At 39.4% G+C, this 24,842-nt stretch overlaps 1 protein-coding gene across 2 annotated transcripts in view; it reads left to right on the top strand.

The window, feature by feature from the left end:
* Uggt1 (UDP-glucose glycoprotein glucosyltransferase 1) overlaps positions 1 to 24,842 on the top strand; it is a 122,702-nt gene that overhangs the window by 21,198 nt on the left and 76,662 nt on the right. For both annotated transcript variants that reach the window (XM_040729666.1, XM_040729665.1), the window contains exons 5-13: positions 270 to 382; positions 3,351 to 3,525; positions 6,259 to 6,355; positions 8,102 to 8,180; positions 9,615 to 9,715; positions 14,126 to 14,225; positions 15,251 to 15,311; positions 19,681 to 19,772; positions 22,206 to 22,356. In XM_040729666.1, the coding sequence (XP_040585600.1) occupies positions 270 to 382; positions 3,351 to 3,525; positions 6,259 to 6,355; positions 8,102 to 8,180; positions 9,615 to 9,715; positions 14,126 to 14,225; positions 15,251 to 15,311; positions 19,681 to 19,772; positions 22,206 to 22,356 (969 nt within the window). The remainder of the gene's footprint in view (positions 1 to 269; positions 383 to 3,350; positions 3,526 to 6,258; positions 6,356 to 8,101; positions 8,181 to 9,614; positions 9,716 to 14,125; positions 14,226 to 15,250; positions 15,312 to 19,680; positions 19,773 to 22,205; positions 22,357 to 24,842) is intronic.

Below are 24,842 nucleotides of genomic sequence, written 5' to 3'. Positions count from 1 at the left end.
ATAATTGTCTGATATAGAGAGGGTTTTAACTTTGTGTTGTGGGATTACAATACTAGTACTGACCTGGAATGATATGGGAGAAACTGAATATTATAAGCAGCAGAGATCTGGCTGGAAGCCCTCTTACCACCTTGGCCCACAGTGATGCTCAGCAGATGGCAGTTTTTCCTTTTATTGGTAATGGGTTATCATTTAGTCATGTGTTCATTAAAGCAATAGATTTCTGTCTGGTCTGTGAGTAGAACTACCTGTTTTGTCTTCCCTGACAGATCGCAGTTGATGAGCCTCCACCAGAAGGATGTAAGTCATTTTTCTCAGTACATGGGCAGCAGACCTGTGATTTTGATTCTCTGGAGTCCCTTCTGTTAACTGCACCTGACAGGTGGGTTGTCTTTCATCATTTCAGTGTGGTTCACATCCCGAGCCTTTTCTCTTATGTGTACTCTCTGAGTTGATTGAGTTTTGTTTAGTTTTATTTGTTTGTTTCAGATAGAGTCTCAGTATATAGACTCACAGATTGGCCTGCTTTTCCTCTGGGGGTGCTGGGATTACAGATACATATGTCCCCATGCCTGGTTGATTTTTGTCTCTTTAGTTTGTTGAGAAAAGGTATTGATTTGTAGCCCAGTGTGGTTTTTTTTTTTTTTTTTTTTTTTTTTGGTTTTTTCAAGACAGGGTTTCTCTGTATTGTTTTGGAGACTGTCAGTCCAGCCTGGCCTTGAACTCACAGAGATCCACCTGCCTCTGCCTCCCGAGTGCTGGGATTAAAGGCGTGCGCCACCACCGCCCGGCCCAGTGTGGTCTTGAACTAGCAATCTTCCTGCCTTAGCCTCCCAAGTGCTAGCGTTATAAACATCATACATGCCTGGTTCCTCTGATTTTCTTACCTAATCTAAATGTGTACTAGGGTATGGCTACTAGCTAGAGACTGACCACAAACATTAGCTCCATTGCTTAAAATAGTTTTGTAAAATGAAGCAAATTACTTTGTTTTCCCTTGTTTCAAAACTAGAAATATTTGACATTCCTGTGCATTAGGTAATGGTTATGTAGACTTTGTCATTGGCTTATCAAAAATACTGTAGGTACAAAAGCCAGTACCTGACGTAGCAGATTTGAATGACAATGATCTTTTACCAACTACAGAAAATAATGAAAAGATAATTGAAAGCTTGATTTGAATAATGGATGTGCCAGTTTTCTTTGCCTGAAGAGGCCAATGTCTTCTGGAGTGGGCACTTAAAATAAGTACATATCTGGCTGTCTGGCTTGCACAGCACCTCTCTGTACCTGCTCTAATGCGCTGTGATGATGGCTCGATCTACTAGAAATGTTAATGGGATATTTGGTTGTATAAGTCTGTGTAGTGACATTGTCAGACCAGTACTGTCCTCTGCCCAACAAATGGCATTAATATCTCTTATTCAAGATGAAAGCCAATAAACTCATTGTATGGCGTCCCAGAGTGAATGTATGGTTGGACTTTTGAGAATTGCCACATGGTAGATTGATGCTTTCTTGGGTGAAATATAATTGGTGACTTTGTAGTTCCTTCAAAACCTTGTTTGATATGTTAGAGCAATAATGCAGACCTTTGAAAAGAGTGGTGCCTTTTCTTCTGAGAAGTTGGAACTACTTACTTTTAATAGTATTCTGTTAGGCATTTTTATGGTTTTACATTTGTACAAGTAGGTTTATTTCTGTTGAGGCATCTTTCTATACGTACATTTAGTGCATGTAGGTATACTTCAGTATTTTTAACATCTGCATATTGTCCTATATAAAAATATTCTACTGCTGGGTTTTTTAAAGTTGTTTTCAGTTTTTGGAACTTTCCTGTTATAAAGAACATATTTTTTCATATATGTTTGCCTTCTGTTGAATAGTTTAATAGGGATTGGTAGGTGTGTTAGTTATTTTTTGTTGCTGTGGTAGAATGATGAAAGGCAGCTTAATGAAGCATTTATTTTGCCATAAGATTTCTGTCCTACTTTACTTTTTTTTTTTTTTTTTTGCTGTGATAAAACAACATGACCAAAGGCAACTTTGGGAAGGAAGGTTTGTTTGGCTTATATATAGCCTTATCATCAGGGGAAAGCAAGGCAGGAACCTGGAAGCAGGAATTGGAGTAGAAACTGTGCAGAGATATTGTATACTAGCTTGCTCAGCCTGTTTTCTTATATAATGCAGACCATCTATCCAAGAGTGACACTGCCCATAGTGGCCTGGGCCCTCCTCCATCAAACATTAATCAAGAAAATGCTCTATAGACTTGCCTATAGGCCAGTCTGATGGAGTGTTTTCTCAAATGAGGTTCCCTCTTCCAGATAGCTTATGTCAAGTTGACCAAAACAAAAAGCAAAACAAAACAAAACAAAAAAACAAAGAAGAGAGAAAACTAAGCAGCATAGTTTCAGGAAGCTAGATGTCCATCATGACAGGAACAGGAAGTTGAGAGATCACAGCTTATTCATACACAGGGAACAGAGAGCGGGAACTGGAGTGTGCCAAGACTATAAACTCTAAAAGTCTGTCTCCAGTGGTGGTGTTCTCTATGTTCCAAAGTTTCGTAACTTCCCTCCAAACTGTGTCACCAACTGGGGACCACACATTCAAATACATGAGCCTGTAAGAGACATTTTTCTCTCAAACCACCACAGTAGATGAGAACTTTTAATACCCTGATGCCAGTCTTAAGTGTGGTGGTAAGTCTGGAGAGATGGCTCAGCAGTTAAGAGCACTGTCTGGTCTTTCAGAGGTCCTAAGTTCAATTCCCAGCAGCCACATGGTGGTTTATAACCATCTGCAATGAGATCTGGTGCCCTTTTCTGGCATGCAGGCAGAAGACTGTATGCATAACAAGTCTTAAAACATACAAGAAGCTTAAAAAAATGAAGAGGAAAACTGAAAAGTTGAATTCATTAGTAGGAAGATCACACCAGCAAACATGCTTGAAGTAATCATGTGCTGCTCACCTTATTTGCCCTTTTGTTCAGATGAATTACAGGCATACTCCACACGGTAGAAAGATGTCCTGTAGATTTAGTCCTGTGAGATTTGGTATGCATCCTGGCTTCCCTTCTCTTCCTTTTTAGGAACTGATAATAATATTTAACTCAAGTCAGTATTTCATAGTTAATATTCATGTAATATACTTCTATTTTTTGTGGTCACGAATGAGTAAAATTCATATTTGACAGTATTCAAAGTGCAAACTGATCAAGACTGTGATGCCCTTTATATTAAGATATTTAAAGTCTTTGCTAAGTTTTAAAAATCATTACAAGTGTCCTGGTTTTTGTTTAAAATTTTTTAATTGAAAATTTTAAGCTCTTAATGTTTATTTCCAGACCTAAACCTTTATTGTTCAAAGGAGATCACAGATATCCCTCATCAAATCCTGAAAGTCCAGTGGTGATTTTTTACTCTGAGATTGGCCATGAAGAATTTTCTAATATTCACTACCAACTTAAATCAAAAAGCAAAGAAGGCAAAATTAACTATGTATTCAGACATTATATATCTGTAAGTATTGACTTATTTTATAATTTCTTGAATATTAATTTGTTTAAAATGACCTTAGAACATGAGCTTATTCTTTTTCTCCTTAAGATCTAATTTAGTTTGAACTGCTCTTTTGGAGGAAATCCAGTACTTTTTATCAGGTATCTCTTTCTGTCTTTGCACTCTTACTCAGCTCTCTCTGCCCTTCCTTCCCTCCCTCCCTCCCCTTCTCTCCTTCCCTTCCTCTCCATTTTTTTGTTTGTTTGTTTGTTTGAGATAGGGTCTGACTGTATGGTTCTGACTAGCCTGAAAACTCACTATGTGGACCAGGCTGACTTCAAACTCACAGAGATCAACCTGTCTCTGCCTCCCAAGTGCTGGGATCAAAGATGTGTGCTACTACATACGACATTTTCTTGTCTTTTTCTTTTTCTTCTCCCGTCTCCTCCCCTCTCCTTCCCTCCCCTCCTCTCCCCTGTATTGTTTTGGAGGCTGTCCTGGAACTAGCTTGGTAGACCAGGCTGGTCTCGAACTCATAGAGATCCACTTGCCCCTGTCTCCCAAGTGCTGGGATCAAAGGCGTGAGCACCAATGCCCGGCTGACACTTTTCAATTAATTAATTTTTTAACTTTTTCTGTCTTCTATCTTGCACTTCCTGTTTCATTTCCATGTCCTCTGGAGTCTTCCCTACGCCTAGATTCATCTCCTCTCCTTTTTCTGCCTGGACATCCTGCCTAACCTAGCCATTAGCCATTCTGCTGTATATTATTCCAATCAGAAGGTGCCTTGGTAAAGACATATCTTCACAGTATATGAAAAGATTATCCCACACCAGCTAGTACTTTTAACTGCTGACCCATCTTTCTAGCCCTCACTAGAAGTATTTAAATACAGCAAAGAAGTGCTCTCTCTCTCTCTCTCTCTCTCTCTCTCTCTCTCTCTCTCTCTCTCTCTCTCTCTCTCTCTCTCTCTCTCTCTCAACAAATTGTTCATGTCTGGGGTCTTACCAGCTTTCTCCTTGTTCTGTAGGTTTTGGAGTCATTCTGCCCTTCATCTGCACTGTTCCTGAGCCTTGGGGAGGGTAGTTGATACAGATGTCCTGTATAAGGCTGCATATTCACAGTCACTTATTCTCAGCGCTTTAAGTAGTTAAGAGTCTCAGTTATTAACCAGTGTCTACTACAAATAGAAGCTTTTTTTTTCTCCCCACAGTTGAGTGCAGCACAAACCTATGGATATAAACACAAATGTTTAAATGTAAATATGTAGAAGTCAGTTTGATATGATCATTATGCAAAACAACAATAATAGGTTCCCTCTTAGAGCCTGTGATATACCCAGCCATTGAATTTTGACCAGGTTTACAGGGATTCATTCTCTCCTGTGGCGTAAACATTCTGAGTCCAATGAGAAAGCCATAGATTACCCCCCTAACAGTCTTGCTATTGTTGTACCAGTGGATATGTCTTGCCTGGCAGTCAGTATTGTAGCACATAGGCTCCAGCGCCAGCTAAGACCATTGATGTCTTTTTTTCCCCAGTGGCCTCCATAGCACCTTCCAGCACTGTTGAGATCTAGCCAGCAGCGAGGAAACTTACTGGTCAGTTCCAGAATTAATTTTTTCTATGTCCTGCAACCAACGTGTCTGGTGTCTTTAGAAATGGAGTTTTATACCTAGCTATAGTAGGTAGCCAAGAGCAGTGGCATTAGCTTGTGTTGTTTAAGGGGCCTCTGGGGCTATCCTGATGAGTAACACATAATAGAGAGGTATCTCATGCTTGGCACAGGAATTTTTATTTAATAACCATTTTCTTCTTGGAGCAACACTGTTCAGCCATGCAGGATACATATATATTTTAAGACTTACTTGTGTATTTTTAATTTGTATGAATGTGTGAATGCCTGCATACATACGTATACATACATGTGTTCAGTATGTATACAGTACATGTGCCTGGTGCTTGCAGAATGTAGAAGAGAACGTCAAGTTACCTGGAACCGGAGTTTTACAGGCTGTTATATGTAGGTGCTGAGTATCAAACCCAGGTCCTCTGTAAGAACAGCTAGTGCTCTTAACCACTGAGCCAGCTCTGCAGCACCACAATATATAATTTTTAATTAGCTTTGGAGCAGTGGGCTTCCATAAGATTTTTCATATAGCCTTAGTTTTGTTTCTATCTTGAAATTCTCATTCCCATAGTTGTGGTAAGATTCAAAATATAAAGGAGACTAGGATTTCCTAAGGAGGGAAACAAATTCTAGTTTGATTTTATTCATAAATGGATGAATGTTTTCCTGGTAGGCAAGTACTTCTATTGCTGTTGATATTCAATGAACTCTTTTGAATATATAGTTAGTAACTTTATATATCAATTTCTAAATAACTTTTTAGTTTTTTTTACATCATTCCTCCCTTTTTATTCCCCCAGTTCCCCACCTTGGTTTTGATCAAATTTATCCCTTGTTTTTCTTATGTTGTTAAACATACAAATGTATATGTAAACACACACATATATGTATGCACACCCACAACTGCTCAGTTCATATAATGTTACTTGTACATACATATTTCAGGACTGGCCATTTGGTATTAGATAACCAGTTGATATGGTCTTCCATGAAATCTCACCAATGTGGCTGCTTAAACATGACCTGAGCAGAGACGAAACCAATAGACATGCTAGCAAGGAAGGGAACTGCTGTGCCTCATAATGAGCTACGTGGTGATGGTGGAATTCTTGCTCTATTTGCAGAATCCCAGGAAAGAGCCAGTTTACCTTTCTGGCTATGGTGTGGAATTGGCAATTAAGAGCACGGAGTACAAGGCCAAGGATGATACTCAGGTGAAAGGTGAATTTGTAAAATAAGACCAATGTGTTCTCTTATCTTTAAATATGACTTTATGGGAAGTTGCTTCCCATATCAAAAAAGAATAGGTTGAGGAGTGTGATGAGCTAGTGTTTACAACTTGGTTCTGTTATATCTGAGTGGATGACCTGCAGCAAATTTTCTAGGTGCTAATTTTTGTATTCTGTAATATAAAGGCAATGATAGCTTCTTTTTCAAGTATTTAAGAGAAGTAAGGAAGATAATATAAATCAAGAATTTGGGGGTTTCCAGGTGGTGGCGGTGGCGCACACCTGGTGGATCTCTGTCATTTTGAGACCAGCCTGGTTTACAGAGTGAGTTCCAGGACAGCCTCCAGAGCTACACAGAGAAATCCTTTCTTTAAAAAAAAAAAAAAAAAAAAAAAAAAAAAAAAAGAATTTGGCATAGATATGTTGTGCAAACTTGAAGTCTTAGCCCCAAAGCAGGGGTATTATAGTTCAAGGCCTGCCTGGCCTGTATAGCAAGTCCCTGTCCCTTAAATAATAAAAACAAGAATAAACAAAAACAAAAAGCTCAAAAAGCTTAGTATAGTTTTTTTCTGCATAAAGTGATTTAGTAAGCATTGTCAGCTGTTGTTAATATTACACGTATCACATAGGCATTAATGTTGTGATTCCAGTATGAAAATTTAAATATACAAGGCTTAATGGATAATTTTGTGTTTTTCTTATTTTTTGTTTTTTGGAACAGTTTACTTTGGGTTCTTACTGCCATAATACAATGTGGTTTTGAATTATTATTTTATTTTTGAGACAGGGTCTTTCTATCTAACTCTAGCTGCCCTAGAGTTAGTTCACTATGTGGACTAGGCTGGTCATGAACTCACTGAGATCGTCTTGCCTCTATTTCCCAAGTGCTGGGACTAAATGTGTGTATCACCACATCCAGTCCTGAATTAATTTTCAATCACAAATTTTACTTGCTGCCTTTTTTTCTTTAAAATTCACCATTATTATATCTTTTTTGTGCTATGTGTGGTATTGAACTCAGAGTCTTGTCTTGTATATATTATGCAAGTACTCTGTACTCTACCACTGAGCTACATCCACAGTTCTTTTTAATGTTATTTTTTGTTTCTTTTTGAGACAAGCTTTTACTAAGTTATCCAGGCATACTAAATTAATCAGGCAAGTCTTGAACTTGATCCTTCTGCCTCAAGCCTTCCGAATAGCTGGAATTGTGGTGTGTGCTATTATATTCTCTAAACTCATTTTAAACATAAAAATGATTGAATAGTAAAACAAGTAGAAAATGACTATACTTAGGATTTTGTAACTGTAAATCTTCAGAATTTAACTGTGAATAAATCCTTCATAATATTTAAATCTATTAATTTTGAAAATCTTCTAAGGTTATAGAAAAATACATTGTTTTGTTGGTTTGTTTTTGTTTTTTGAGGCAGGGTTTCTCTGTGTAACAGCCCCAGCTGTCCTGGAACTAGATTTGTAGACCAGGCGACCTTGATCTCAGAGATCTGCCTGCCTCTGCCTCCCGAGTGCTCGAACTACAGATGTGCACCACTACCCAGCGAGAAAAAGCATTGTTATTTTGTCCAAGAACAGAAGAAATATTAAAATACTGTTGGTTAAAAGCCTATAGTGAAATGCTAATTGAAACATTTGACATTTTTTTCACATTCAAACTTTGTGAAGTTAACATTTCTTTCTATTCTGAGCTACTAGACATGTGTTTGCTATGTCTTTATAGGAACTGATGTGAATACCACAGTCATTGGTGAGAATGATCCTATTGATGAAGTTCAGGGGTTTCTTTTTGGAAAATTAAGGTATGTAAATTCCTGGTGGCAGATGCCTCCTTGCATTCCGGTGTCTTTCTCATTACTCTCTAAGTGTGCCTGTTCTAGCACTTTATCTACGTAGGCTACAGTGCAGGAAACCCATCTCATTTATAGTAAAGTTGGTCATTTCTAGTTATTCCAATCACTTTGTTTTCTTGGGTGGCACTGTAGTTACTGGCCTATGGCAAAAGTGGGTTTTCTGTTCCTCTCAGTTGATGACATAAAGTTACATATCGTTTTGACTGAACAATAGAATGGATCACATTGCTTTTTGTTCATAGAGTTGGTGGTAGTGTGGATTTTTAAATTAGAGTGACCAGAGTTATTTTCTAATGTTAAGCTGAAGCTGAAAAAAAATGATCAAGAGTCTTATAGTACTTTAAAAACACATAGCAGAAATACGTTCTGTCAGCCAACAGGAACTTTTTTTTTGTCATTGGTATTTTTGAGGCAGGGTCTTGCTTTGTAGCCCTGGTTGGTCTGGAATTCTCTATGTAGACCAGGTTACTCTCAGCCACACCTATCTCTGCCTCCTGGGTGCAGATCAAAGTCATGTGCAGTCGTGCCCGGTTTTAATAATGGAAATTGTCTAATAATTTCTCAAACCATTTTGTGAAAATATTATAATTTATAGAAGAAACTAATTTTTAACCATGGTGACTTGATACATTTTTCAGAGCTTTGAATTCTGCTCTGTGTGGGAATTTCAGAACATCTGTGGTGTGCTGCTTGTTTAGAAAAATAAAAAAAGATGACAATAAATAACATGCGAGGCTCATTTTCATGTGCTTCAGTTATGACATTTGGCTGAGTGAAATAGTCTAACCAGGGTTAGGCGGTAATGTTTTCATTTCCAGTTGAATTGCTGTGTTGAGTTGATTCATTGCCTACGCACACTTGTTTGCCGTCACTTTGAACTATGGCTGTAGTCAGGTACCACTTTTATTTGATGAAGATTTCCAGAGTCTTTTAATATTCTTTTTAGAGGTTTTGATTACATTTATTTAGTTTGCGTGCGTGTGTGTGTGCGTGCGTGCATGCATTCGTGCGTGTGTGTGTTGGGGACAGTGCATGGTATACATATGGACCTGGTTCTCTGACTCACCTTCTGGGTCCTGAGGTCCAAACTCAGGTTCTCAGGCTTGATGGCAAGCCTTTACTGGCCTCACCAGCTCACTAGTCTGTTTTGTTATTTTTTTGGGTGTTGCTGTGATTTTACGTATTTATAAAACAAAAGCGTCATGTAGACTATACAGTGCTAACTTACTTCTAGAGGACCATTGTTGTGCCTTAACATCTTTTGCCCATATTAAAGAAATTTTCTTAGGTTTGGGAGGGGATGGTCATGAAGTTAAATCCATAGTCCTTCGCTGAGTGTACTCTGAGAGAAAACAATGAAAATAACTGATCTGTTTCTGTCAGAGAACTGTACCCCACCTTGGAAGAACAACTGAAAGAATTCCGGAAGCATCTTGTGGAGAGCACCAATGAAATGGCACCCTTGAAAGTTTGGCAACTGCAAGGTGATGGAAACTCAGAGGCCACTGGCAGTTTTGCCAGTATATTTTTTTCATATTAAAAAAATGCAGAAGTTGGGCTAGGGATATAGCTCAGTCGTTAGAGTGCTTATCTAGCATGCACAGAGCCATGGGTTGATTCCTGGCACCCCATTAACCAGGATTTGTACTGTACCTGTAATCTCAGAACTTACTTACATCTGAGGCAAGGTGATTGTCAGGAGTTCCAGGCCAATTTGTGCTATAGAACAAAACCTTGTTTTGGTGTAGGGGGTGGGGTTGCAGAAATTGAATGAAATTTACAAGATTCGGAGAGTGCCACGGATTGTGATTTTTTTTTAACACACACACACACACACACACACACACACACACACACACACACACATACACACACATGTTTAGATACTATTTTAAAATTAAAATATAATTACACCACTCCCCTCCTTTCCTTTCCTCCCAACTCCTCCCATGTTAATATGTAACTTGCTGAGTACATTTAGTGTTGCTTGTGTATATATGCTTTCGGGACTGACTGATAACCAACTAGGGGGCCCATCCCCTGGAAGCTAATTCTCTCTTTTTCAGCATGTTTGTTGTTGGTGTGTAGAAAATCTATTGATTTTTGTAAGTTGATTTTGTATCCTGCCACTTTGCTTAAATTATTGACAGTGTTTTGAAGTTTTCTTGTAGAATTTGGGATCCCTTATGTATAATATCATGTCATCTGCAAATAGGAAATTATATCTCCTTAATTTCTTACCCTTGCCTTACTGCTCTAGCTAGTGTTTTGAGAACTAAATGGAAAAGGCCCTTTTTAACCTAAATTAAAAAAAAAAAAAGGCCCTTATCCCTTCCTGATTATAGTAGGATTTGAGTCTCCATTTAGATAATGTTGGCTGTGGTTTATCATATATAACCTTCATTTGTGGTATGTTCCTGCTGGTGCTATTCTCTCTAGATTTTTGTCATGAAGTCATGACATGGATTTGTCTGTCAAAGACTTTTTTCTACATATATTGAGACAGTCTTTTGTTTGTTTGTCTTGAGACAAGGTGTGCTGTCTTGGCTGGCCTGAAATCATTATGTAGATCAGGCTTCCTTTGAACTCAGAGATCTGCCTGCCTCTACTTCCCGAGTCTTGGGATTAAAGGTGTGTGCCAACACACCTGGCCAGAAATGGTTAAATGTTTTTTTGCCTATTTATATGATTTATCACATTTATCAACTTACATATGTTGAACTATCTTTGTACTTTGGGGATAAAGTTAACTTTGTCATGGTGGATAATTTATTTTGATATATGCCTTTATGGGATTTGCAGGTTATTTTACAGAAGATTTATGAATATATTTTCATGGTGGATATTGACCGTTAGTGTTCTTTTTTGTTGTATCTCTATTTTTGTTATTAAATACTGGCTTATTAGAAGAAGTTTGAACATAATTCTTCAGTTTCTATTTTTTGAGTAAATTTAAGAAATATTAGCTGTACATCTTTGAAAGTCTGGTAGAACTCTTGTGTAACTCCATCTGGGCCTGATCTCCTTAATTGGAAGGCTTCTAGTTACTCTTTTACTTACCCGTTTAAATACTCCAATCTCCTCATTTATTATTGGACTGCAGATCTCTTCTTGACTTAACTTCAGTGGTTTGCATGGATCTAGAACTTTGTCCGTTTCTTTTAGACTTTCCAACTTAATGGAATTCAGGTTTTTAAAGTATTCCCTTATATTGTTCTGAATTTCTTTGGTGTCTGTTAATGTTTCACTGTTGATTTCTAATTCTGTTAATTTTGGTTATCTCATTCTTTCCTTTGGTTAACTGGGCCAAGGGTCTGTCAGTCTTGTTTAACTTCTCAAAGAACCAGCTGTTGTAAAGTGTCAGAGGCTCTTTTTTTTTTTTCTGTTTTTTAAAATTCTGGGCTGAATTTTAATATTTCTTGCTATCTACTGGTCTTGGGTTTGTTTTGTTGTTGCTTTTCTAAATTCTTGAGTTGCATCACTAAGCCATTTATTTGTACTCTTTCTGATTTGTAAGCACTTTGAGTTATAAATTGGATTGGTTTCAGTGTGCCCCAGAGATTATTGTTGTGCTGTATTTTCTTTTTTATTTAGTTCCAGTAATTTCTTGACTTCTTCTTTGATCCATTCAACCTTAAGTAACTAGTTTTTAATCTCCATGGGTTTGTGTACTTTCTAGAGATTTGTTTGCTGTTGATTTTACGTTTTATCACATTGTGGTCAGATAGGATACATGGTCTTATTTCTATTTTTCTGCAAGTTAAGATTTGTTTTGTGCTCTATTTGAGAAGCTCCCATGGACTGTAGGGTTGAATGTATACTCTCTGGTATGTATGTGGAATACTTTATAATCTGTTAAGCCCATTTGCTGTATGAGATGTTCATTGTCATGCTTCTCTGCTGAGTCTTTTTCTATTGGAGACAGTGTGGTATTAAAATTATTATTATTGGGTTGAACCTTTGTCTTTAATTTGGTGAGTAAGCTTTTTATGAAATTGGGTGCACCACAATTGGATGCATATATGCTTAGTTATAATGTCATCTTGGTTAATTGTTCCCTTGAATAGAATGAAATATCCTTCTATTTCTTTCGGTTAATTTAGTTTGAAGTCTGTTTATTTTGGAGTTATTTTAGTTTGAAGTCTAAGATAGCAACGCCTGCTTGTCTCTTGGTCCACTTGATTGCAGTTGTTTTCCCATCCTTTCTCTCTGAGGCGGTGCCTGTCTTTAAGGCTGAGATGAGTTTCTTGTACACAGCATAAATGTGGATTTTTGTTTCTTTTTGTTGTTGGGGGGCGGTTCGAGACAGGGTTTCTCTGTGGCTTTGGAGGCTTTCCTGGAATGGATTTTTGTTTCCTAATCCATTCAGCCATCCTGTGTCTTTTGATTGGGGAGTTGAGACCGTTAGTATTTAGAGTTATTATTGAAAGGTTTATGTTCTCAGTTGTACTTTTTGTTTCATTAATTAGGGCATCATTTATTTTCTTTCTACAGGCTCCTCAGTGTCATTATTCCTCCCTCAGTCTGACATTACTGCTTTGAGTATTGTCTTTAGGGGTTTGTTTTGTAAACAGGAATTCTTTTAGTCTTTTTATGTCACTGAAAGTTTTTCTTTCTCCTTCAACGATGGCAGATACTTTCGCTGCACATGGCAGTCTAACTGGTATCTGTGGTCTCTTAGAACTTAGTGTGCATTGCTCCAGGATCTTGTGGCTTTCCAAGTTTCTGCTGAGAAGTCAGCTGTTACTCTGATGGGTTTCCCTTTATGTCTGACTTGCAATTTTTTTCTCTTGTAACTTCCAATACTCCTAGTTCTGTATACTCAGTGCTTTAAATAGGTTATGGCATGGAGTTTGTTTTCTGGTCTTTCTGGTGTGCTGTGTACTTCTTATATCTATGTCTGTCCCTTTCTTTAGTTTGGGGAAGTATTCCTGTATAATCTTGTTATAGAAAGACAATGGTTAAGAGAAGAAAGGAAATCCTCTGTAAAAACCTAAGTTGTCAGTTTTTAATTTTAGGTTTGTACTTTTTTTTAGTAGTGCTGATGTACTGGGTGGTGGTGGCGAAACCTTCAATCCCAGCGCTTGGGAGACAGAGGCAGACAGGTCTCTGAGTTCGAGGCCAGTCTGGTCTACAAAGCTACACAGAGAAACCCTGTCTCTAAAAATCAAAAAACAAACAAAAAAACAAACCAAACAAACAAAAAACCAGGGAAAATAAAACAAACAAATAAAAATAGTGCTGATATTTGATCTAGGGCCTCACATATTGGACATGCACTCTACCATTGAGCTATAACCATGGTCTTACATGCATTTTAAAATTTATTTACTATCATTGTGCATATGTAGGCTGTTGTGCCCATAGTGCCGTGTGGTGGTTAGAGGACAACTTTATTTGTTTAGTTTTTCCACCTTTATTTGGGTTCCAAGAGATTGAGTTGGACTAATCAGGATGGCATTGTAAGCAGCAAGCACCTTTACTCACTGAGCCATCTGGCTGGTCTCCTGTGTGTATTTGTACAGTTTCTTAAACTGGGTATTTGTAGAATATATGTGTACTTTTCTGTTCTAAAGAATGTTCCAAATTGTTCTCAAGATATTTTCCCAAGATAATTTGCTAGATATTTTAATCCTGTATTTTATGATATATTGTAAATCTAGGAGACACTAGGGTCTGGGCTCAACTTTGCTTCTGCTAAATGTGTTAGCATGCACCCTAGGAATTTATGCATGTAGGTTAGGAATAACTTAGTAACACTCCACGGGCCCATGAAGTGGTTGCATTCTAAGGCATTCATTACTCTTGGGAATTGCGGGTAGTACTGGGGAATTTGGTCTACTGTCATTACCTTAGAGTCCTATGTTCTAATGTGACTCTTGCCATTGTTGCAGATCTCAGTTTCCAGACTGCTGCCCGAATCCTGGCTGCCCCTGTGGAGTTAGCTTTGGTGGTGATGAAGGATATTAGTCAGAATTTTCCTACCAAAGCCAGGTAACATCTGCTACGGTTTTGGTACATCCTTTAACAATATTTCCAATGACTTTCATGTTTACATAGAACATGATATAACTAAAATATAAAAATGCTTTGAAATGAAACCTATTTGTAACTACTGTTGCAACTGGTGTCCTCTTCTAAGAAGATGACAAGACCATTGGTTGTGTGGTTGAAGAGAGCGGGATCTGGATGTTGTTGTCACTGCTGCACTTAAGCCAGATCAGCTAATCTGGAGTCTGACCCAGACTGCCAGTTGTGAGTCCTGATGAGAAGGGCTTTGCCCAGGGCTCTGTGTAGCGCTTGCCTCACATGGGTAGGCCCCAGTTTAGTCTTCATTCCTGCCACAAAGAAGAGGAAGAGAGGGGGGATGTGGACGATCAGGTTCCCAATGGAGGAACTGAGGCTCAGAGAGACTGACCCTTCATAGTAACAGTATTCTGAATTTTCCGACATGACTGCGTATTCTGTAATGTTACTCTCTGTCCTGTGAATGCAAGGTAAATTTATTTAAAAGCCTGATTCTTAGAAGCTAATCTTTGTCTCAGATTGCTGAAAGCACTAGTGGGCTTAGTTCTGGACTGAATGTTTTATTCCTTTTTCACTGAGTAGTATGCCTGTGTAAAATTTCTTAACCCATCATGCTTCTGGAAGATACACATGCAGGGCTCAACCTCCAGCAGAAGGATTTAATAGGACCAGCAGTCTGCTTCAGTGCATTTAATGCTATTTATCTGTCACAGTCAATATCAATGTCACATAAGGAGTAGGGCTACACAGTCAAGTGAGACCTTGGAAGCAACTGGACTTTCTGTCATGTATTGTCACTATGCAGTTTTCCTTTGTTGTTCTGTCTTACAGAAGTGGAAATTTGTGCATCTGTGAGATACACTTGTCAGTTGTAGAACTGTGATGTTGACTTAGTTCTTATTGAACCATGTGTTTCATGTTTAAGAATAGGGAAATTGAAAGCCTTTAAATGGAATGCTAAACCAAGCACTGATCATATTTTTGTTTTTTAGAGCAATAACCAAAACAGCTGTGAGCTCTCAACTTAGAACGGAAGTGGAAGAGAATCAGAAGGTATTAGTAACTGATAGAAAACATTCTGTCCTGTGTTGTATCTTTTTAAAAAAAATGTAGAAACTTGAATTAAAGTAGTGACATTTAGCAGCGTTACTTTTAGTAATACTTATAAATACTTAGGGTAATTATCATATAGCGAATGACTACACATATATGTGTGTATATTGATACATATTAAAGTTGGTGGCATTTTGTTAAGGAGATCAGTCTCCTGAAGGGGTGGGGGTGGGGTCAACAAGGAGTCTGGACCTCTTGTTTTAAGCAGACTTTCTTTAAACCTTTTCCGTCCCTGCCTTTGATGCACTCCACAGGGTAGCTGGGTTCTTGTCCTTCCTTCCCATCAGTCCCCCACGCAGCTTCTGGAGATTGCCAGGACACTCACTACTCTCTCTTACCCCTTCTGCATCTAGATTCCCTTGGCCTTTTTCTGTCTGTTCTCTTTGCCATGGGCATTCTTAACAGAAAAGGCCTGTCTCCTTACAGACATTTCTCTAGAGTTGTGGGTGTAGGGAGAACCCGTGTGTTCAATTAACCTTTTAAAATCTTTCTTTTGGTTTTTTGAGATAGGGTTTCTCTGTGTAGACCTGGCTGTCCTGGAGCTCATTATGTAGACCAGGCTGTCTCAGAGACTTACCTCCCTCTGCCTCCCAAGTGCTGGGGTCAGGCATGTGCCACCACACCCATTTTTACCACTGGATTTCATTATGTGTAGGATGTTACTTAATTAAATAGATTTGGGAAAGAAACCAAATATTTCACACGAATTATGAAATTAAAAGCATTATAGGTATGGTGGTGCACACCTGGAATCCCTGTATGTAGGACGCGGAGGCAGGAGAGCTGGAGCTTTATGGCCATCCTTGGCTACATAGTGAGTTTGAAGCTAGCCTGGGATTTCTTTTATTTTATGGTTCCTGTTTACCACTCTAAAGGTGGTAGGACCTGGGAGAGTGGAGCCTAAAAATGGAGTGGATGAAAGTCTCATGCAATAGTCAGCTTTCTTCAGAGCATCAGAGAATATATACCTCAGGTTAAGAGTCACGAGTCAAATGCCCAATCACAAGAGCCAGCCACATGTGGCAAAACCAGGTTTTTTCCAGAGCGGCACATAAATAAATAACAATGTCCAGCTGTAATGAATAATCTGAAGTAAACTCACTCCTAGCTGCTACACCTGGGAGGGGCTTGAAAACACACTCCAGGAACAATTCTGTTTTTGGAGAAACTGAGGTCACAAGACTCTTAGTTTCTTGGAGGTTTCTCACAAGCACTCAGAATTCTTATGATTCCATTTTTTGGACTATGTTCTGACAGCTACCCACTCCAGAGGAGGCATAACATTAAGTTACGTGAGCTATATTGGTATTTCTTGGATTCTTGATTTTGCATGCATAAATGCGTGCATACAGAAGTCTATAAAGATGAAGCACAAGTGCATCCAATCTTAAATCTAGTGTGATGAATTTTCTCAACGTGAGCTCACCTGTGTCCCAGACCTAGCCGTAAATACCAGTTATATTGGGTTGTATTTACAAACTCAGAGTTAGACTTCCTTACCATATCAGGCCCAAGAGAATGGGCATGAAAATGTCCCATTAAGAAAATTTGAATTCTTGCTGGGTAGTGGGGCACACCTTAAATCCCAGCACTTGGGAGGCAGAGGCAGGTGGATCTCTGTGAGTTCAAGACCAGCCTGGTCTACAAGAGCTAGTTCCAGGACACAGCTCCAAAGCTATACAGGGAAACACTGTCTTGAAAAGCGAAAACAACAACAGCAAAAAAAAAAAACAAAAAAAAAACCCAAAAAAAAACAGAGAAAATTCTAATTCTTATTTTAATTGTGTGTGTGTGTGTGTGTGTGTGTGTGTGTGTGTGTACACATGTGAGTATATCAAGGTTTACCTATGGAGGTCAGAGGACACCTTTCAGGAATTAGTTCTTGCATTCTCCCTTGCTGAGGCAGGGTCTTTTTTTGTTTCTTTTTCATGCTGTACTATGCACTCCAGGCTAGCTGGGCCTCAAGCCTCCTGGCAGTTCTATCTCCACCTTCTGTCTTGCTTAGGAGCGCAGACTTAACAGATATGCACCATTACATTTGGAGTGTGGACTTAACAGATGTGCACCATTACATCTGGCTTTTTACATGGATTCCAGGGAATGACTTGAGTTGGCTTGGAGGGCTAGTGCTTCTATCTGCTCACCATTCTCTGGTTTGAAATTCCAGTTCTTAGTTGCTTCAGCTCTCCATTATTTTCTTTTTTTTTTTTTTTTTTTTTTGTTGTGTTATTTGTTTTTAAGGGTTTTTTTGTCTTTCATTATTTTCATTATTTTTCCTCCTTTCCTTTTCTACTTTTCATATACCCCTCCTTGTTCTTTCAGATTTATGGCCTTTTTTTCATTGTTACATATGTGTTTTCAGCATTTTGTATTATCTTCCATCTTGTTTTCTATTTAATGCTGTCATGTCTGTGAAGCCTGAGACACAACTTCCTTGCTGTTTATTTTCCCATGCAATGCTGAAGCTTGAAAGTATACTTTCCTCAGTCCTTGACTGCTGGGGAGTGAAGGTGCTCCTCGGGTCGGGTTTTTCTTCTGTACCACACTGTGTTGCCTAGTCCTCCTGTGGTAGGACACACAAGACAGAGTGGTACGCAACAGAAGTGTCAGAGTGGAGGCACATCGGTGTTTCTGGCGGGTTTGGGCTGCACAGTCACCAGCGTACTGGACTGCCACTCAGCGTGGCACAGCGATGAAGTACTCCACAGACCAGGCCTTGCTGGCCCAGGCAGGTGGAGGGGTGTTGCCTTTAGTACAACAACCCAGTCTCTTGGCATGCTTTAGTTTGAAGGCTTTCAGGGGGTTGGACTTGGTGTTAGAAACCCTTTTGTCAATCTCATATTTCATCAAGGGGCCCTTGTGTTGGTTGCCAGCCCAGCCTTGGTTGGCATCACAATCAGGGAGGCAACAGAAGCATAAAAAAGCAAAGCTATGCACTTTACTCTGGCACTTGCAAACAGAGGTAAGGACAATTCCAGTGCCTGTGTAACTTGACAGATAGACAGAAGGCAGAATCATCCTGTGACCCCAATTATAAATGGCTGTCTGCCTCTGCCTCCCAAGTGCTGGGATTAAAGGCGTGCACTACCAACTCCCGGTCTCCAATTACACTTTTACATTTTAAGAACAGTAACAAAAACAAGCATGCAAAGTCACATGTTGTGGAACACATCTTTAATTCCAGCATTTGGCAGGTAGAGGCAGAAGGTTCAGTCAAGGTCATCCTCACAAAGTTGTGTTGTGGGCCAGGAAGAAGCATGTTATTTTTAAAGTTATCTAGAGATAATATTTGTTTAGTTAGTCCTATTTATATTTTGTTGTGTTTGATGTGGGTGTGTGTTCATATGTGTTTGCATGTGTGTGGAACACAATTTTGTAGGTACACATGCATTTGAGTGTATGTATGTACAGGAGCCAGAAGGTTGATTGATGTTGGGTGTCTTCCTGTATTGCACTCCACTTTGTTTACTGAGGCAGGGTCTCGGACCAAACCTAGAACTCACATTCAGCTAGTCTAGCTAATCTGCTTGTCTTTGGGAATCTTACCTCTTCCAAAATGCTGAGGTTACAGGTGATCACTGTGCCTGCTTGTCTGGCCTTTATATGGATGGGTTCTGGGGATCTGAACGTCAGTCCTCCCTCTTGCATGGCAAGCACTTTCTTTATCCACGAGCCACCCTCATGGCTGCTCTGTTTCCTTCCTTCCTTCCTTCCTTCCTTCCTTCCTTCCTTCCTTCCTTCCTTCCTTCATGATTTATTTTTTTATTTTATGTTCATTAGTGTTTGATCTGTATGTATGTCTATGTGAGGGTGTTGGATCTCCTGTAATTGGAGTTACAGACACTTGTGAGCCTCCATATGGATGCTGGGAATTGAGCCCAGGTCCTCTGAAAGAACAACCAGTGCTCTTAACCACCGAGCCGTCTCTCCAACCCTCTATTTTTTTTTTTTTTTGATAAGTGACTTGTAGCACTTGACATCCTTGCATGCCCAGCGTTATAGAAACAGTTGTGTCATCATCAGAATGAAGGAAGGGGACGGAAAAAAGGGGAAAAGGCAGAGGCCCAGTAAAGCAGCATCTTCATTCACTATAGCGGATGCTCAGAAGGGTCCATGGAAGAGTGTAAAAGGGAATTTATTTTCTTTTCTTTTTAAAACTTAATTTAAATTAGAAACTAGGTGCTTTACATGTCAATCCTAGTAAAAGGGAATCTTAACCTGCCCCAGAACGTCAAGATTTGTGTGGGTTATAAAGCCCAGAAACAACAAACTTTGCTAAATATCCTGCTCTTTGTGTGTGTGTTTTCAGTATTTCAAGGGAACTATGGGATTGCAGCCTGGAGATTCAGCTCTTTTCATCAATGGACTTCATATTGATTTAGATACCCAGGATATATTCAGGTATGGCTAATATATACTTTTTAACCACACCCCCCATAAAGTTTTATAATTGACATGTTCAGTTCCTGTTTCTCTTTGGTGTGGCATGAGCAAAGGCTCATAGCTAATGAGGCTCACTGGGGGTGGGCCATGCTGTGACTGGGGTAGGCAGCATGATTTGTCATCATCCTGTAAAACAGAGTGTGCAAGTCTTGAGTGTTTTAAAAGATGTGTTTGAGGTTGTAGTTTTCCTGTTAACTGTAGAAGCATTGAGGAGAGAGAATTCCTTTGCTTCTGAGAAGTGTAAAGTAGGTGTAATTATAGTGCTGTCACTCCTGTCTCACAAGGCATTCATTTTTAAAAATGAATATTTTGAATATTATTTTTTTAAAATTTGTTTTGTTTTTGAGATAGGGTCTTATTAGCTCAGGCTAGCCTCCCAACTTTGTGAGGATGGCCTTGACTGAACCTTCCGCCTCTACCTGCCAAATGCTGGAATTAAAAATGCAAACCACAACATGTGACTTTGCATGCTTGTTTTTGTTACTATTCTTAAAATGTAAAAGCATGCAAAGTCACATGTAGTGGTACACGTCTTTAATTCCATACAGTCTTGAGTTACCATTTGGGTTCTGGGAATTGAACCTGGGTCCTCTGGAAGAACAGCCAGTGCTCTTAACTGCTATGCCATCTCTCCAGTCCTTGTCATGATGGCTTTATAATAGTAAACATAAAAGCAGTTGTTAATGCTTTAGGAGAAGTAGTTTCACAATATTATTGTGTGAATTAATTGAATTAAACTTTATACCCATCTGTTGCATCACAGACCTAGTGATAAGTTAGTAAAATGAATATGAATATTGTTCATTATGTGACTTTATTAAGTGATTTATTAAAATAGTCTATCCTTCAGATTATTGCAAATTAAGAGATTGATCATTACAATCTTAAATAATGCAGCATATAGCAACTAAAAAGTAAAATTTCTGCTATCTTGTTAATCTCCTTATCTCTTTGTTCCCAGAAGACATCTTCATTGTTATTAATGTGTGTGAGTGTGTGTGTGTGTGTGTGTGTGTGTGAGAGAGAGAGAGAGCCTGTTCCAACTGACTCTGATATTAAAACACACATTAAAGATTTAATGTGCTCTTTTGTGTGTTTTTAAAATTTAAGATAATTACGGATTCATTTAATGTTGTAAAAATGTAATGCCGACTAACTCTTCTTTTAAAGCAGGGTAGGTCAGGAAGGTGGCTTAGTTGGTAAGTGCTGTGTGCAAATATGAGCACTTGGGTTCATATCCCCAGTACTCAGAAGCCAGGCAGAGTGCACCCTTCTATAGCTCTAGCACTGGTTGGGTGGAGACGGCTGATCTCTGAAGCTGTCAGTTGAATGAAGAGGCCCTGTAACAAAAGTCACCTGATAGGGGCCTCTGACCTGTACCCACACATGGATACATTTACAAACATGTAAACTACATATGAACACACATATATGCTGCTTACAATAACAAATATAAATGAATAAATTAAAGCCTTGAAATATCTCAGCAGATAAAGCCGCCTGGGACTTCCCATCTGGCAGTGCAAACTTGACAACCTGAGTTCAATCCCTGGAACCCACATAAAGGTGGCAGGAGAGAGCTAAATCCATAAAGTTTTCTTCTGATCCACACAAATGCAGAAGCATGTACACATACCTTACACACAGTATGCCCAGTAATTAGTAAATAAGTAAGTTTTTAAAAAAAATACCAACAAACAAATACACATGTGGTGTAGGGATGGGGAGATGACTTAGTCCTGACGTGTTTTGGCCCTGAGTTTAAGTCTTATGTAAAACGCTAGGTTTTGTGGCACACTGCTGTAATCCTCCTGCTGGGGAGGTGGAGATGAGGACCCATGGAGCATCCTGGCCAGTAGTCTTGATGGGTCTGGAAGCTCCAGGATCAATGAGAGACTCTGCCTCAGAAAATAAGCTGGAGAGCAGTAGAAGACCCTGATATTGACCCCTGGCCTCCATGCTCACACAAGTGTACACATATGAACACATGCATACACATTCCTCCACTCTCATGCACTATGAAGTATAAATTGAGGCCTCTTTCATTTTAAAGACAACCTAAGTTTATACCGAGAGATAATCTACACATCCACTGAGAATTTAAATAAACAGGACCAGGAAAGCACATCCTGCCACTGTCCTGTGTACTTTGGCCAGATGAAGCAAGGGGAAGAGTTCATTTTTAGATCTTCAGTCGGTTTGCTTTAGCATTTTGAATTGATAGAAATTTTTAATATTAAGGCTTCCTTAAGTTTTTTCCCTACCAAATACCATCAGTTTGTGTATATGTGTTATATGTTGTGAGTTGAATCCAGGGCCTCACATGCTAGGCAAGTACTGAACTCTGGCATAATCTCTAACACTTAACTGGACACCTTGGTTTCTCTGCAGTCTGTTTGATACTTTGAGGAATGAAGCCCGGGTAATGGAGGGTCTGCACAGACTAGGAATAGAAGGCCTTTCTCTACACAATATTTTGAAGCTCAACATCCAGCCCTCTGAGACTGACTATGCAGTAGACATCAGGAGTCCTGCTATTTCAGTGAGTACTCATTTAGAGTGGTCCTGAGGCCTCTGGTCAGGCACCTTACTGCTTTCTAATTTGTGTTTTATCAAAGATTTACAAGTACTTGTGTGACATTGTGTTTTTGTAACAATAAGATGAGTTCGCTCTGTCTGTCTGTCTGTCTGTCTGTCTGTCTGTCTGTCTGGGATTAAAGGCATGCGCCAACATGCTGGGTATAAGATAGGTTTTTACATGCTCTTGAAAGTTGTTTTCTGACCATTGTGAATAAGAAACATTCTTTCCAGGGATGGAGAGATGGCTCACCAGTTAAGAACATATACTGCTCTAGCAGAAGTCCCAAGTTCAGTTCCCAATATCCACAGTTCCCAACAGTCACCTGTAACTCCATCTCTAGGGGAGATGTCTAACTTATGTGGGTACCTGCCCTCATGTATACACACACACACACACACACACACACACACACACACACACACACACACACAAATCAAATAATTAGAAAATAATAAAAACTTTTAAAAAACATTCTCTCAATTACATTTTATTCATAGGATTCAAATGAGCGTCTTGGGAAGAGGGTTTGTGTTTTTCTAGTTGTGTCTAGGTTTTCTGTGTCTGTGACAACATGCATAATTCAAACTCTTTTTTTTTTTTTTTTTTTGGTTTTTCGAGACAGGGTTTCTCTGTGGCTTTGGAGGCTGTCCTGGAACTAGCTCTCGTAGACCAGGCTGGCCTCGAACTCATAGAGATCCGCCTGCCTCTGCCTCCCAAGTGCTGGGATTAAAGGCGTGCGCCACCAACGCCCGGCTGCATAATTCAAACTTATTGTTAGAACATATATTCCCAATTAATAGCCTTATTTACAGGGACCTTGCTGTCAGCTGTGTGACCCCTGTGTCATTGTCATCTATAAAAAGAATGTGGGGAATGGTGGTGTGTTATCTTTTTTCTCCTTGGCTGTCCTGTACTTACTTTAGAGACATTTTATTGGAAGAGAGACTGTGAGTCAGGCATGTGTATCCTGCAGCCTGTCAGCACATGTATCCCAGGATAGCACTAATGCAGCCAGCGTATTATAGGTGTCAACGCTTGGGCCTGCTGTCTGTGGCCTCTCTTCACCCACACTCTCACTTGGTGCTGCAACCGTTGCATGGTTTTGCTTGTAACGAATAAAGAAAACAGCGTAATAAATCTATTGATAATCATGTGATCATCATCATTCTTTCTAAATAACCAGCTTGTGTAATAATTGCTGTTCTCGTGCAGTGAAAAATGTTTCAGTTGAGGATCTCTTTGTGTTCCTTCCTAGCCACACCACTTCTCCCCGCTGACAGTTCATTCCTGCAGTTGGTGTGCACTCCTCTGTCTCTAACTTTATACCTTTACTTCCTTTTAAAGGTTTTCAATATTTTCACAGTCTGGTGTGTCTGTTGGTGTCTCGTATCTATTTCCTTTTCATTCCATAACCCAATTTTATTTTTATGACCACTTTTTAGGCCTCCTGTCTCCACATTCCTTTAAGTCCTTTTAAATCATGTAATTAAGAACATTTTAATAGTGGTTTTAGATTATTTATATTGTTGGGAATGGTAACACATGCCTTTAATCCCTGTACATAGGATGCAGGGGCAGGAGGATTTCTGTGAGTTTGAGGCCAGCCTGGTCTACAGAGTGAGTTCTAGGAGAGCCAGAGCTACATTGTCAGACCCTCTCTCACAAAACAAACAAACAAAAAACCCCAAAAAACCAACCCCCCCAAAAATCCAAAGCCCAAAACAAATAGACCAAGAAATTCACATTGTTATAAGTCTTTTTTAATAACAAGTTTTTAAGACCTTTCAAGAGGGTGCTACATATCAGAGCTGGAGTACTTGGTAGTATTGGAAGGTCTTCAGCTTTATTAGGTCCATTAGACGAGAGTGAGAGTTCCAGTCACCAACATTGTGTGAGGATTCCTGTTGCTCTATTTTTTTTAACCTTTTACTTATTTTTTAAAAGAACCTTTATATTTTTGTAGCTGAAAATTTAAGATATACTGAAGGTGTCTTAGTTAGGGTTTCTGTTGCTGCAATGAAACCACATGACCAAAAAACAAGTTGGAAAGGAAAGGGCTTATTTGGCTTATATTTCCACATCACTGTTCATTATGGAAGGAAGTCAGGACTCAAAGAGGTCTGGAACCTGGAGGCAGGAGCTGATGCAGAGGCCGTGGAGGGATGCAGCTTACTGGCTTGCTCCCCATAGCTTGCTCAGCCTGCTTTCTTACAGAACCCAGGACCATTTTCCCAGGGATGGTACCACCTACAGTGGGCTGGGCCCTCCCCTAGCAATCACTATTTAAGAAAATGTCTTTGGCTGGGCGGTGGTGGCGCACACCTTTAATCCCAGTACTCAGGAGGCAGAGGCAGGCGGATCTCTGTGAGTTTGAGACCAGCCTGGTCTACAAGAGCTAGTTCCAGGACAGCATCCAAAGCCACAGAGAAACCCTGTCTTGGAAAAAA

Source organism: Mesocricetus auratus, unplaced genomic scaffold (assembly GCF_017639785.1).
Source record: "Mesocricetus auratus isolate SY011 unplaced genomic scaffold, BCM_Maur_2.0 Super-Scaffold_100021, whole genome shotgun sequence".
Classification (NCBI taxonomy): domain Eukaryota; kingdom Metazoa; phylum Chordata; class Mammalia; order Rodentia; family Cricetidae; genus Mesocricetus; species Mesocricetus auratus.
This window is presented reverse-complemented; position numbering and strand designations above follow the sequence as displayed.